The sequence below is a fragment of the Otolemur garnettii genome, unplaced genomic scaffold, assembly GCF_000181295.1.
Source record: "Otolemur garnettii isolate 467f Iridium unplaced genomic scaffold, OtoGar3 scaffold00051, whole genome shotgun sequence".
NCBI lineage: Eukaryota > Metazoa > Chordata > Mammalia > Primates > Galagidae > Otolemur > Otolemur garnettii.
Window position 1 is genome coordinate 7,401,960 of NW_003852446.1, and position 13,494 is coordinate 7,415,453.

The following is a 13,494-nucleotide window of genomic DNA, read 5'->3' on the forward strand; positions in this document are numbered from 1 at the left end:
TTTTTTGGTTGTAGTTGGTATTGTTTGGCAGGCCTGGGTTGGATTCGAACCCGCCAGCTCTGGTGTATGTGGCTGGCGCCTTAGCCGCTTGAACCACAGGTGCCACCCAATCTCACCCACTCTTACGTCTTCCTTTATTCCTTTGGTGAGTGAAAGAAATCTTCGTTACATTATATGGACAAACTATATTTATTTTCAACTACTTGAAATTGTTTATGAATTTTAGAGACTTGTTTACATTGTTCAATTAATGCATTTTTCTGTGTATGTGTAAATTAATTTGGGTTAGAATGTATTGTGGTGTTGCTATTACAATTAATGGAAAAGTTGTTTTATTTCATGGGTTTTCACTCAGCAGCTGAATGTTCAGGAATGAATCCCATCAGTAGGTGATGGATAGGTATAACGTCAGGGGAATTCACAGATTGCCTACACTTCTGGGGGAGTTGCTACTCCAAGGTAGGCAAAGGCTACTTACTCCAGCTGGCTCCCGCAGCCATCATCACATGGCAGTCAGGACCCTGAAACGTACGAGGAGATTTGGAGGAGGAAGGAAAGAGGAAAGAAGTGGGCCCTGGTGTCGTGCTTCGGTGGCTGTCCTCTCCCCTGTTCCCAAGAAGCTTTGTCAAACTTGTAGTCACACGGTCTTTAGCAATGATCCTACCTCCACATCTTTCTATTTCTGATTTTCCCATGTCACCCGAGGCCATTCCTTGGGTTCGGTGCCCTCATTTGCAAAACAGAGTTAAAAATACATTTGTTATCAAGTATATGGGTTTGCCATGAGGTTAACACAAATGTGCTATGCTTATATGAAGTGTAGTTATCAGTTGAGCATTTAGAAGGAGTTAGGAGACTGAAAGACCCCCCAAGACACTACTGTCTGGAGTTCTGAAACTGCTTTTTAAGAGTACGTGGCTAGAGCTAACTTGGATGATTTTGATTGCTCCTGTTTCTTCCTTCACTGTGATGGGACAGAAACTGTCAATTCTGGGGCTGCAGCATTGAATGTGACAGAAATGGTTCCTGACTACATGGAATATAGTATTTAGTATATATTATGGAGTCAAGTCCAAGACTCTTTGAAGAGTCCCAAGCTAGGGGTCAGTGGTCTGCTAAGATGTGTTATGGAATAGACAGGCAAGGTATCTCATGCTGTAATCCCAGCACTCTGGGAGGCCAAGGCTGGTGGATTGCTTGAGCTCAGGAGTTCCAGACTAGCCAGACCAGACCAAATGGGAGACCCCATCTCTAAAATATAGCCAGGCATTGTGGTAGGCACCTGTAGTCCCAGCTACTCAGGAGGCTGAGGCAGGAGGATTGCTGGAGCCCAAGAGTTTGAGGTTGCCATGAGCTATGAGGCCATGGCACCCTACTGAGGGTGACCAAGTGAGACTCTGTCTGGAAAAAAAAAGATGTGTTACAGAAAAAAGAAAAACAACAAAATAACATCAACAGCCAAGGAGCACAGGATAGCTATAACATACCATGATGTCATAACTTGGACAAAGACTTATGTGCTTTTGATCTCCGGGCAACATGAAATGAGCAGAAAGTAAGGTTAGTATGGAATAAGCCCCCAAACCTGGGAGAATTTCATGCTAAGGACTTAAAGTCTGACCACGATTAGCCAGATACGACCACAAGCATGTGGCCATGTTATCCTGAACTCCTCAGCACCTGCTCGGATCTGATGCAACCCCCAAAGCCGTGCATACAAATTTTGTATTGAGAAAATTGTTCTACTGGTTTCTAGATGTAGTCGAATTCCCCACACCCACTGCTTTATGACCTCCAGCAAAGTGAAACCAGGTAGGTAGTAACTGTGTTGCCAGTTAATGTCTATATCATTAGATAATAAAATCTGTATCATGGTGGCACCTATGGCTCAAAGGAGTAGGGCGCCGGCCCCATATGCCAGAGGTGGCGGGTTCAAACCCAGCTTCGGGCAAAAATAAAATAAAATCTGTATTATTTTAGCAGTAGCACTGGAATATCAGTTGCTCTTTCTCATGAAGAAAGCACATTTTTGTAATTTAATCATTATTTTAATCAAAGGAATCAAGACCCCATCATCAATCAGTCTTTCCCAGAGAACCAATCGCCTTTGAATTCATCCTGGGGAATCTGCTGAGATGGATGCTTTCTGTAAACACAACAACATACTAACCTTTGGTTGCTTCAAGTGGAAGTAAAGGACGAAATACACGGGTCCACTTGTCACCAAACCACGCAAGGGAAAAGTCTGTCACCGTATCTTTTGTGGTTGCTAATCAGCTTAATTCATACACTCAGCTGTTTTTTGTACAATTCTTAGCACCACAAAGAGGAAGTGCTGTTTCTTCTTCCTTAAGAAAAAGTTCCAGTCCAAACCATCAGCCTCTGTAGGTTGTCTTAATTGCTACTTTGCACTGCACTGGACTATGACTCTGATTTTTGGCACATGCTATCATACACACAGTTCCTAAAATAAAATGCTCCAGGATATCCTAGGAACTCTTAGAAGGCTTTAAAAAGGAACTCACACACTGAAAGAATATCTTTGATGAAGACAATTCAAGCAAGCTGAATGATTACTACAACAGAAACACATGATTAATTGAGAGCTTGCAGTGGGTCCGGCGAATCCTCGCCACCTAACTTATCATGGTTTGGGGCAGTTTGACGAGAATCCAGTTTTGATAAAACAATTGTTTTTTTCCTCCCCAAGTGACTATACATTTAAATAGCTAAAACATCTGTTCAGCAACATAGTAAAACATGTATACTCGGAACGCTTGAGAGAAGAGCCTGCCAAACCCTCAGTTGAGAGGGACTTTGCTGAGGGGGAGCACCAAGATAAAGCAACCACTGTTTGTTTTGTCTAGTCAGGGGGAAAGCCAAGGCAACCAATATTTTTGGTTTTACAAATTTCATTGTGAAGAATTATTTGAGAAAGGGTGGCAAGGGGAGATTCCCTGACGGGAATTTTTTAAGCTGTCCATTAGCAGTGCAAGAGAGCCTTGGATGTCAACACCTAACAGACTCTTGAGACCAGCTACTAAACCACGAAAAGTGACTTTCTTCTCCAGTGTTCTTTCCGGCCCTTCTGATGGAAGCAGAAACAGGGAGCAGCGTTGAGACTGGAAAGACAGCCAACAGGGGCACTCGGATTGCCCTGGTTGTGTTCATCGGTGGCACCCTGGTGCTGGGCACGATCCTCTTTCTAGGTAAGTGGAACACTGGAGGCCAGGGGAACTGGGCATGTGCTTTATCCTAGCAAAACTTGGCATAATGCGGGCATGTGGCTATTTGCTTGTGTTAGGAGGTGGTACCTCTTTAGTTTCTATCAAAGGTGCAAATGAAAAAAGAAGGCTTTTCCTTAGGAAGCTAAATAAATAAATACCCCCAAGTACCAAATGTATAGTCCAGAAGGCAAAATGGGTCTAAGTGCTTCGAGTGGCTAGAGGATTCAATTGCGCTGGGCAGAAAACTGTTTAGCAAAATGAGGGTTTATAAATTCAGACTCGGACACTTTCATTTATTTTGGGAGGAAAGACTTTATCTTAGGATCAAAAGCATGGTGGGATTTCTTTCCATTTGACTTTTGTTAATGTTTGCCTGGAAAAAAATCACGAAATTGAATTTACAAAATCAAAATCAATCCTTTCAATTGAACCTTTGCTGGTACCCTTCAATTCCTTTCTAATCCAGGGACTCTGGGCAGATGCAATGTTAACTCTGCCTTTCTATTAGATTTAGGAATTATTATGAAGGAAAACGGGTTTTCCTCTTAAGACTTGAAGGATATTATGATCCCATTATTTTAATAACTCTTGGTGAGAATGGTGTACCCAGAGAGTGTATATGATGAGGGTATATGAGAGTACAAAAAAGAATCAAGTATCATGGAAGGGGGCGAGGAGTGTTCTAAAATGCTAAGCTTTCTGAACTCTTGTTGTTTTTCTCATAAAACCCATGATACTTGATTCACTTGAACATCACCTAGGAACAAGCCCTATGCTTAACAGATTCTAGGTGCATAGACAGGATGCAGGAAGCCATGTTTATTTTGGCCGGGGAAAACCAGTGATTGAACTTTTAAAAGACTTAGGGTTGTGTGGTTGAAAACTCTGCTAAAATGAGCAAACCATCTTGCCATGTTTTCTGTGGCTGCAGATTTAGGAAATTAGGTGGGCTTATTACTTTCTGGTAAAGCTGAACCTCCTACCCCTGCAACTGGATTTGTGGCTCTTGAAAAGTGTTGGGAGATTTCTCAGCACTTGGTTTAGATGAGTGTCCCCTGCTGAAGTTCAAAAGTGGAGGAAAAATTCTATGGGCGTACCAAAAGATGACATATTAGGTGGGAAGTGACTACAAGGTGAGATTTTTTACAAATACTCCCCAACTTAAAATCCAAATGATTACTGTTTATGTAAAAATACGTGCTCTCTTTAATGAGAACCACTGCCTGAAACTTGACATTCTGAGACCGGGGCATACTAGTTGGAAGACTGTCCATGGCAGCAAATCTTTGTTCTTTGGGACGAATTGATTCTTTAGAAACAGTGCTAACGTTTTTAGACCAAAGTAAAATTCATCAAGCCAGGCAATGCTATTATGGATAAGGAGGCCTGCATGAAAAGAAAATAGAACTTCTTTCAGTGGTGCCCAGTAGTAACCTGGCTCTCACCTTGAATCTCTAAGAGGAACTCTGAAGATGGTAGAGAATAAGAACGAACTCAGGGTGTGGCCTGTTTACATCTTCACCTCTCAAAGTGTGGTCCATGGTCCAGCAGTATCAGCATCACTTGGGGCCTTCAGCTCCTCCTCCCCCATACAGGCTGATTCACAATCTGCATTTTCAAAAGATCCCCAGAGGATTCATTGGTAAATACAGGTTTGAGAAGCTTTTCTTCTGTGACGGCAGCCATTTGAATGTATACGTTCAGGGAGACTCATTGTTGTTAAATATTTCTGCACCATTTCCGACCCACTGGCTCTCTGCCCCTAGGCTCTATCACTCCCCTCCACCGTGCACCTAGCAAAATCTTTGAAATTCTCCAGGGACCCTGCCAGGCAATGCTCTTCTAGTTAGAGTTATTGCCTCTTAAGGTTCTTCCCAGTTGGCTTTGCCCCCATCTAAATTCAGTCTTCAGTTACATGTCTGTAATTTCTAGCATCCCTTCTTACCTCTTCTTTATATCAGAGGCTAGTCTAGAAACTTCAGTGCTGGCCTGGTGAGGTGGCTCACGCCTGTAATCCCAGCACTTTAGGAGGCCGAGGTGCGTGGATGGCCTGAGCTCAGGCGTTCGAGACCAGCCTGAGCAAGGTCTCCACTCCATCTCTACTAAGAATAAAAACAATTAGCTGGGTGTTGTGGCAGGTGCCTGTGGTCCCAGCTACCTGGGAGGCTGAGGCAAGAGGAATGAGCCCAAAGCATTGAGATTTCTGTGAGCTATGACATCATGGCACTCTACCCAGGGTGACACAGTGAGATTCTGTCTTAAAAAAAAAGAAGAAACTTTAGTGCTTTTACAGTAAGAGTGAGTGCCAGTGGCCTTGTGGTGGTTTCAGAGAACTGTCCTTTCTTCTCCTTCCCCTCCCCTTCTTCCCTTACAATCTGTTTCTCAGATGCGGTGGCCAGCAACTTTTCCTGTCAAGGGCTGGATAGCAAATATTTTCAGCTCTGTAGGCCATACGGCCCCTGTTGCAGCTACTTAATTCTCTCGTAGCCGAGAGCAGCCATGGACAATATGTATGCCAATGCGCATGGCTGGGTGCCAAGAAAAGCTCATTTACGGAGTCTGCAATTTGAATTTCATATAATTTTCACGTGTCATGAACTATTATCTTTCTTTTGATTTCGCTCCATCATTAAAACATGTAAAAGCCACAGCAACCTGTAGCGGACTGGATTGGCTTGTCCATTCTGAAGGCATTTCCACTCTGGTTATAGAGAAATTGCAAATGAGAAACCAAATTGCTATTTAAGTCTTTTTAAGCTCCTGAACAGTAAACAGTAAGCTTTGGATTTTTATATTAAAAGTATGTGTATTGTCTCCATTTTATTCACTTATACCTTCACATTACCTGGGTTTTTTGATCCTTATTTATTTATAGGGTCTTAAAATAAACCCTCCTGGATACAGTGCTCTTCCTTGAAGGGTTGGGTCTTCCTTTTACTCATCCTTGGATAAAGATCTTCGGTTTTAGTTCTGCTTCCTTAGAGGTTTTGGGTCAAGAATTATTTTTCATGAAAGGAATCTATCTGTAACCATTTCATTAGCTTTCACAAGTAAGGTTGGGATCAAGAAGGTATTATCTAGAATGATAAAAATATTATTATTGTTTACAATAAAGTTCATTTTTCCATGATAAAAAAATAACACATGCTCATTAAAGAACATTTGGTGAACATATGGTCCCACCACCCAAGTGTATTGGAATATTCCACCCTGATCTTTCTGCTGCCCGTATATACTTTTACTCTTTTTGCTTTTTACAGAAATCAAAGCACACCTTTATGGTAAGAAACTTCTTTTCTTAAAAATAGGCCTGAGCTGTTCTGAAGGCAGTTTTCTTGAATCTTTAATAGACCACAGGTAAAAGGCTGTTTGGAAGATGACAGCTGAGAAAACAACAAAGAAAAAGTAGTCTTCGCTTAGAATTTGGGTTGATAGATAGTAACAATTGCCATGCTGGGAAATGATCTACAAATTTTCCATCTCCCGAAGAAATATAGGTGTTGTCACAGTTTCTGATGCTGCCATGGAGGGCCTTGGGCACCATCACGCCCAACCATCCATCTCCCCATGGCCACATCTCCGAATGATTCCTTGTGTCTGCCCACAGAGAACAGCAAGAATGAATTCTCCAGAACTTCCTCGGCTACCAAAAATAGTTTTGAAATCTTAAACTCACATCTGCTAATGCCCAGGTGCTACTGGAGTTGACAAATTGGGCTCCCTTCTCTACTTCTTCAGAAATCCACTTATTAATAGATAATGATGCCAGCCCAACAGATGGGGGAAATTAAGTTATTGGTGGAAAGCTATTTTAATTTGGGAGGGTTTTTAATTTTTTTTTTTTTTTTTTTGGAATTAGCTGGAAGCTTGGTCCACAAAGCTGCATGTGTCTGGAAGCTAGGGTGGTAGGAGGGTTTGTGGGGTCCAGGACAGGAAGACAATGGCTCCTTTGCTAGATGATTGAGTTATATATGCATGTTATTTGCTCCCTTTTTGGGTCCATATCTGTATGGATGGTTTAGATAAGATCAAGAGCACTGAAGGCCACACACGTTAGCTAGCTTTCTTCATCTGCTTTGATGTACTCTAAATGACATAGTTTAAAAGTTTTAATTTTCCCATCTTTAGGATGCAGATATAGTTATAAAGAGTGAAAGTATAAAGTTGAAACCAAGGGGTAATCAGAGATGGAAGAGACTTCAGAGATCATCTCACCCCGTGGCTCTCAGCCTTGAGTGTGGGTCAGAATCACCTGGAGTGGGGCCCCCATGCCCAGAGTGCCTGAGTCAGAAGGTCTGCAGTGGGTTTGACAATTTGCATCTGTAATGAGCCCCCATGTGCTGCTGCTGCCAGTCCGGGGACTGTACTCTTAGGAGCACTGATATAGCACCCACTCACTCACGGGTCTTCCATACAAGAGAACTGAGTTTCAGAGCAAATCAAGAGAGTACCTGGGTTACTTAGCCAGTGACTAGAGTCTGGTTCTGTGACGTTAAGCCAACTTTATTTTTCTTTTTGAGAAGAGTTTCACTTTGTTGCCCTGAGTAGAGTACTGTGGTGTCATAGCCCACAGCAACCTCAAAGTCTTGGATTCAAACAATCTTCTTTCCTCAGCCTCCCAAGTAGCTGGCTGGAACTATAGGCTACAGGCGCTCTTGCTCAGGCTGGTCTTAAACTCCTGAGCTCAAGCAATCCACCTGCCTCGGCCTCCCAGAGTGCTAAGATTACAGGTGTGAGCCACCACACCCAGAACTTTTCTTTTCTAAACTGAGACAGGGTCTTGCTTTGTTGTCCAGGCTAGAGTGCATTGGCATGATCATAGCTGACTGTGACCTTGAACTCCTGAGCTCAGCTTCCCAAGTAGCTAGGACTACAGGTGCCCAGCACAATGCCTGGAGAATTTTTCTGTTTTTAGTAGATGTGGGGTCTCCCTGTTGCTCAGGCTGGTCTTGAACTTCTGGCCTCAAGCAATTTTCCTGCCTTGGCTTCTCAAAGAGTTGAGATTACAGGCGTGAGCCACCTGCCTGGCTCCAGCTGGGTTCTTGACTTTTGCATCAACACAGAAGGATGAACTGATATCTTGCATGTGTGCCTGAGGGTGGTTTACCTGCTGCTGGTCTGCGACAAGCTAGTCATTTATTTTGGTCCGTATTTTTCTTTTTTTCAGTGAGTCAAGGTCTCCTAAGTCTCCAAGCTAAACAGGAGTACTGCCTGAAGCCAGAATGCATCGAAGCTGGTAAGTCAGTTTTCCATCCTGTGTCAAGTTATAATTATAGTACCTTGCGGAGTGGAAGAGAAAACAGGTGGTATTTATAGTCTTTTGTTTGCTTGAGGTTTACCAAGTACAAAGTGCAATTTTGAAGAAATTTTAAGTTTACTTTCAAGTTTTGGTGTGAAATAGTGGAGCTTAGGTTTCCTGTTTTCTTTTTCCTTGCAAAAACCAGCTGTGCGGTATTCCAGGCATCATTATAAGGGAATCAGGAAGGGGCCTGGGAGGCTCAATGGCCCGTCTTAAGAGCCGCAGGCGGAGACCATCTGCTTTCTGATGGCGCGGCTGGCTCTAGATTCCTATTGATCTGAAGCAGTCTTTGTGTATGTTCTGCTCAGTGGGCCTGGCCCGCCTGCATCGAAGCAGGGTCCTTGGTAAACCCATGCTTCCGCTGACACCGCGAATCCCTCTGGATCCTTCTATTCCACATAGCGAGTCAAACTTCTCTCGAGCTGACCAGGCTGTAGGAGTGAGTGCCCCAAAGTGAGGAGGAGTGCTTGAAGTTGCCTCAGGTTTGCCACCGTGTTTTGTTCCATTGTACCCATGGCTGGAGTCACCCCAAACGCAGCGGCAGTGGAGTTCTCATGAGGGAGTGCCCTAAACGCTTGCAGCCATAGGATGGCAAGATGGGGCCAGTTGGGATTCCAAAGGAAGAAGCATTAAATGGAAGAGTGATCAGTTGAAAGTATTAGAGGAACGTCTGTAGAGTGCTGTGGCATACCCTCATGGGGGCCAGCTAGAGAAGAGGGGTGCTCTACCTCGGCAGCTAGGGTCTCAACACATGGGGTCTATGTGAGGGTTTAACGGATTTGGGTTGGGCTGGTTTCTTTCAGTGTTCTTGGCAACAAGCCTAGGTACCTTTATCAGTTCCTGGGAATGTCGAAGGCCCAGGTTTGGGTTCAAGCCTGCTGGTGAGAATTCGCACCTGGCTGGTCACAGAGAAGTTAAAGCATTCTGTGATTTTCGGTCAGAACATAGGGGGAAAGTGGGAGGGGGGATGGGGAGACCCCGCGCATAGCTATCCCCGCCCCCAAGTCAGTGTTAGTGCTCAGATATCTAGGAGCCGGATTCTGGCTCCCACCTCCGTTCTTTAAGTGGGTAGAGATGCTAGTGCATTTTCTAAAGAGAAAGTCCAGGACACGTTAAGCATGTGGTACTTTCACTTTCCTCTTGACCTTAAGAGAAGAGATTAATGAACAAATTCACCAAATATTTGTGCAGGCCAGGTGCTGAGTTAGGTTTTGGGCATATAGCAGTGAGCCTGGTATGGGAGGACAGACAATAATCACATAAGGCAATTGATGCCGAGAAAAATATCCAGCTAGGCTTGGTGGCATGCTTCTTGTAGTCCCAGCTCCTCAGGAGGCTGATGCATAAGGATCACTTGAGCCCAGCCTGGGCAATATGGGGAGATCCTGTCTTTAAAAGTAAATAAGGAAATAAAGACAAACAGTGGTATGTGCTATGTAGAAAATTAAAATATTCAAAATAGAATAATGTGGTAACAAGCCATAGGATGGTTAGATGGAAAGGTCTGAGGATGTGACCTTGAAGGTGACCCTGAATGATGAGAAGGGAACTGCTGTGTGAAGATTGAGGCAAGGGGTTGCCAGGTTGGGGGGACAGGTGGGGCAAAGGCCCCAGAGAAAGAGCTCGGAGGTCTTGATGAATGGGTAGGGCCTGAGGGAGAAGCAGAGTGCAGGTGACGGGTGTGGGCTCAGGTGCCAGTGAGTTTGGGTTTTCCTTAAGTGTCCTCAAAAGCTTCTGGTGCATTTTAAGAGGTATACCATCTTCTGAGCATTTACAAACAGCTCTCTTTGGAGAGCTCTGTTAGAGGGAGTCTTTCTGGGTGGAGGAGACATCGTAGGGAGCAAGAATGCACGAAGGTGGCTCAGGCAGGAGACTTAGTAAATCAGGTGAGAGGTCTTGAGTTCAATGTCTTGAACTCAAGATAGGGGGAGGGCCAGTGTGTAGGGGGTTTAGAAGGTAGAGGGCCTGCTGAAGGATTCCATATGGGCTGTGAACAAAAGCAGAGAATTGAAGGTGACGGGTAGACTGAATGGTGGTGTTTATTGAGATAGGAAAGACTTAGGTGAAAGAGCTTATAAACTCCAAGGGTAATGGGTTAGATAATGATGTTTAATTGGAGTTCTTTTTTGTTTCATTCTTAAATGATCAATATATATATTTTTATCTAGGTAAAGTGTTAAGTGACTTACAGGCGTCATCTCATAAAACCTTCATAAGCGCCCCATGAGGGCGGTGCTATCAGCACTCCCACTTTCATATGAGGAAACATAGACTTCTAGAGGCTAAGTAACTGCCCAGGGGCATGCCCTGAGTTAGTGGCAGAGCTGGGCTTCAGGTGTGCATGTGACTCCTCTCTTTCCTTGTGGCCATGCTAGGCAACGCTCTTTGGCCCTGACCCTTTGTTCTTTTTTCATAATACTAGACCTACTAGAGTCTGGTGGTTAGACAACCATTTCACCTTTTTGACATCATGCCTGGAGGGGTGATCCTCTTCTGGAATGATCTGGGAACTCCCGATCCCTTTCCTGTGCCCAGCTTAAGCAGCTGACCTGGGGTTTTCTCCTGGGTGTCAGTTGAGACTGTCAGGACAAGTTTTAGACTTCATGTCCCCTGCTGCTTTTGTTGTAGTAGATGTGCGAAATTGACATTTCTGAGCTCATAAATTTTCAGTTTGAGTTTAGACAACTTTTTGTATGGAAGGCCACTTGTTTCGTGAGTTTTGTTTCTTTATTATGAATCATAGCAATGCAAGAGTGGAACTTACAGACTGACATTTGGTGATGTCACCTTCTGCCAGCCTATATGTTTTGCCTGGCTATCCTGTTTTTAATTTTCACATTGCTGAATAGCTTTCTAATGTTGGAAAAAATATATTGATTTTGCTGTTTCTGTGGTGAAAGGCTTACCAAGGATACAGCGCTCTTTAGCATAATAAGAACTTCAGTGTGCCCAGGGGTCTGCAGAGCAGCTGTTGAGTACACATGGCAGGGGAATTGTGGCCAAGCCAGGGCCTTAAACCAGAGGCCATGCATGTGTGGGCACATATGCTCAAAAGTTTGGAAGAGCAAAGTGTTTGATCGTCTTCTGGGCCATTTCTGAACAGGTGCCAACCATTTCTGAGATGCATCCTCTCCGTAACTCTCCTTTCTTCCTCTTCTTCATGTCTTCTCCTAATCTAGTGGTTCTCAACCCGTGGGTCCCGATCCCTTTAGGGGGAGTTTGTAACAATGAAAATACATCCTGCATATCAGATATTTACATTATGATTCATAACAGTAGCAAAATTACAGTTATGAAGTAGCAATGAAAATAATTTTATGGTTAGGGGTCACCAGAACATGAGGACCTGTATTAAAGGGTCGCAGCATTAGGAAGGTTGAGAACCACTGTCCTAATCCCTCTTGCAAAATAAGAGCTGTAGAAAGACTGCAGAGAACCAAGAAAAGGGTGTGCTAATGATAGTAAATAAGCCCAGACAGCTGATGTGGGTTTGAAGCATGATCTGGCTATTTGCAAGCTCCATGATCCTGGGCTAAATACATAACCACCCTGAGCCTCACTTTCACCATCTGTAAAATGGGAATAACATTTTTAACTAATCACACTAGTTGTGAGAATAAAAGAAAATAATAATAGTGGCAGCAGTAAATCAGGTTCATAATGCTCACTTCTTAATCTCAAAGCCAGAAAGCATTTCAACTCTCAGACCTCAGTTCCTTTGATGGCAAAACCTGATCTTAACGCAGGTGAAGCTGGTGGGTTTTTTTTTTTTTTTTTTTGAGACAAGGTCTCACTCAGTCACCTGGGGTAGAGTGCCATGATGTCATAGCTCACAGCAACCTCAAACTCTTGGACTCAAGTGATCCTTTTGTCTCAGCCTCCTGAGTATCTGGGACTATAGGCACCCTCCACAATGCCCAGCTAGTTTTAGAGATGGGGGTCTCATTCTTGCTCAGGCTGGTCTTGAACTCCTGAGTCCGGTGATCCACCCACTTTGGCCTCCCAGAATGCTAGGATTATAGGCATGAGCCACCACACTTGGCCTTTGAGGCTGTTTTATACTTTATTTATACCACTTATGAGAATAGGAGGTTGGACAATTAAGTTCACAAACTCATCCTAGAAAAAGTGCTACATCCCTCATTACTGACTATCACTGCGGTCACTTTCAAGGTACTCCCCTTGGGGAGCTATGTATCTAGTTTATCCTTCAAAGCACTTTTTCTTGAATAAGTTCAAGAACTTAATTGTCAGACCTATGATGACAGCTCTGATGACCATTCCACAAAAAAAACTTCTAAAATTGCTTTGAAGGGTGGACTAGGTGCTATCATCAGTGCATGGCTTCTCAAGGGGAGTACTTTGAAGGTGACCATAGTGAGACTCAGCAACAAGGGATGGAACGCTTAGTGTGAGTTCACTAACTTATCTGTGCAACTTGGTGTACATCTGTTTCCCTATAGAAATGTTTACGCACTTGCTTCAGGGGAGTAAGTTGCTCCCCTGACGTTGCTGAGGTCTACACGTATGACCCGTGGTTATATGCAATGTGTTTCTTTTCCATAATCTGAAAATCGATAAGCTCTGAAACATATCTAGTCTCAAGAGTTTCAGATAAGTGATTGTGGAATTGTCATAGCAATTGTTTACATATACAGCTCCCAGGTTTAGCTACATACATGCAAACATACAGCGTGCTTGGTTGCATTTGAACTGCAGATCTATAATAACTACTTTCTTTTAGTATAACTATGTGCCTTGCAACATTTGGTACATATTCTAAAAAGTAGGTGTTTATGAGAAATTCAAATTTCACTGGGCATTCTATATTTTATTAGGCAACCGTATTTATATGGCAATGTGGCCAACACTATTCTTTTTTTTTTTTTTTTTTTTTTTGAGACAGAGCCTCAAGCTGTCCCCCTGGGTAGTGTGCCATGGCATTACAGCTCACAGCAACCTCCAACT

The 13,494-nt window shown here is 43.5% G+C and overlaps 1 protein-coding gene across 2 annotated transcripts in view; it reads left to right on the top strand.

Moving 5' to 3' along the window:
- Positions 1 to 2,514: 2,514 nt before the first annotated feature.
- Positions 2,515 to 13,494, top strand: part of PHEX (phosphate regulating endopeptidase homolog X-linked) — a 206,293-nt gene continuing 195,313 nt past the window's right edge. The window contains exons 1-2 of one of the 2 annotated variants that reach the window (XM_003791908.2): positions 2,515 to 3,209; positions 8,395 to 8,463. In XM_003791908.2, the coding sequence (XP_003791956.1) occupies positions 3,092 to 3,209; positions 8,395 to 8,463 (187 nt within the window). In that variant the 5' untranslated portion in view covers positions 2,515 to 3,091. The remainder of the gene's footprint in view (positions 3,210 to 8,394; positions 8,464 to 13,494) is intronic. The other variant, XM_012806412.1, reaches the window with a different exon arrangement.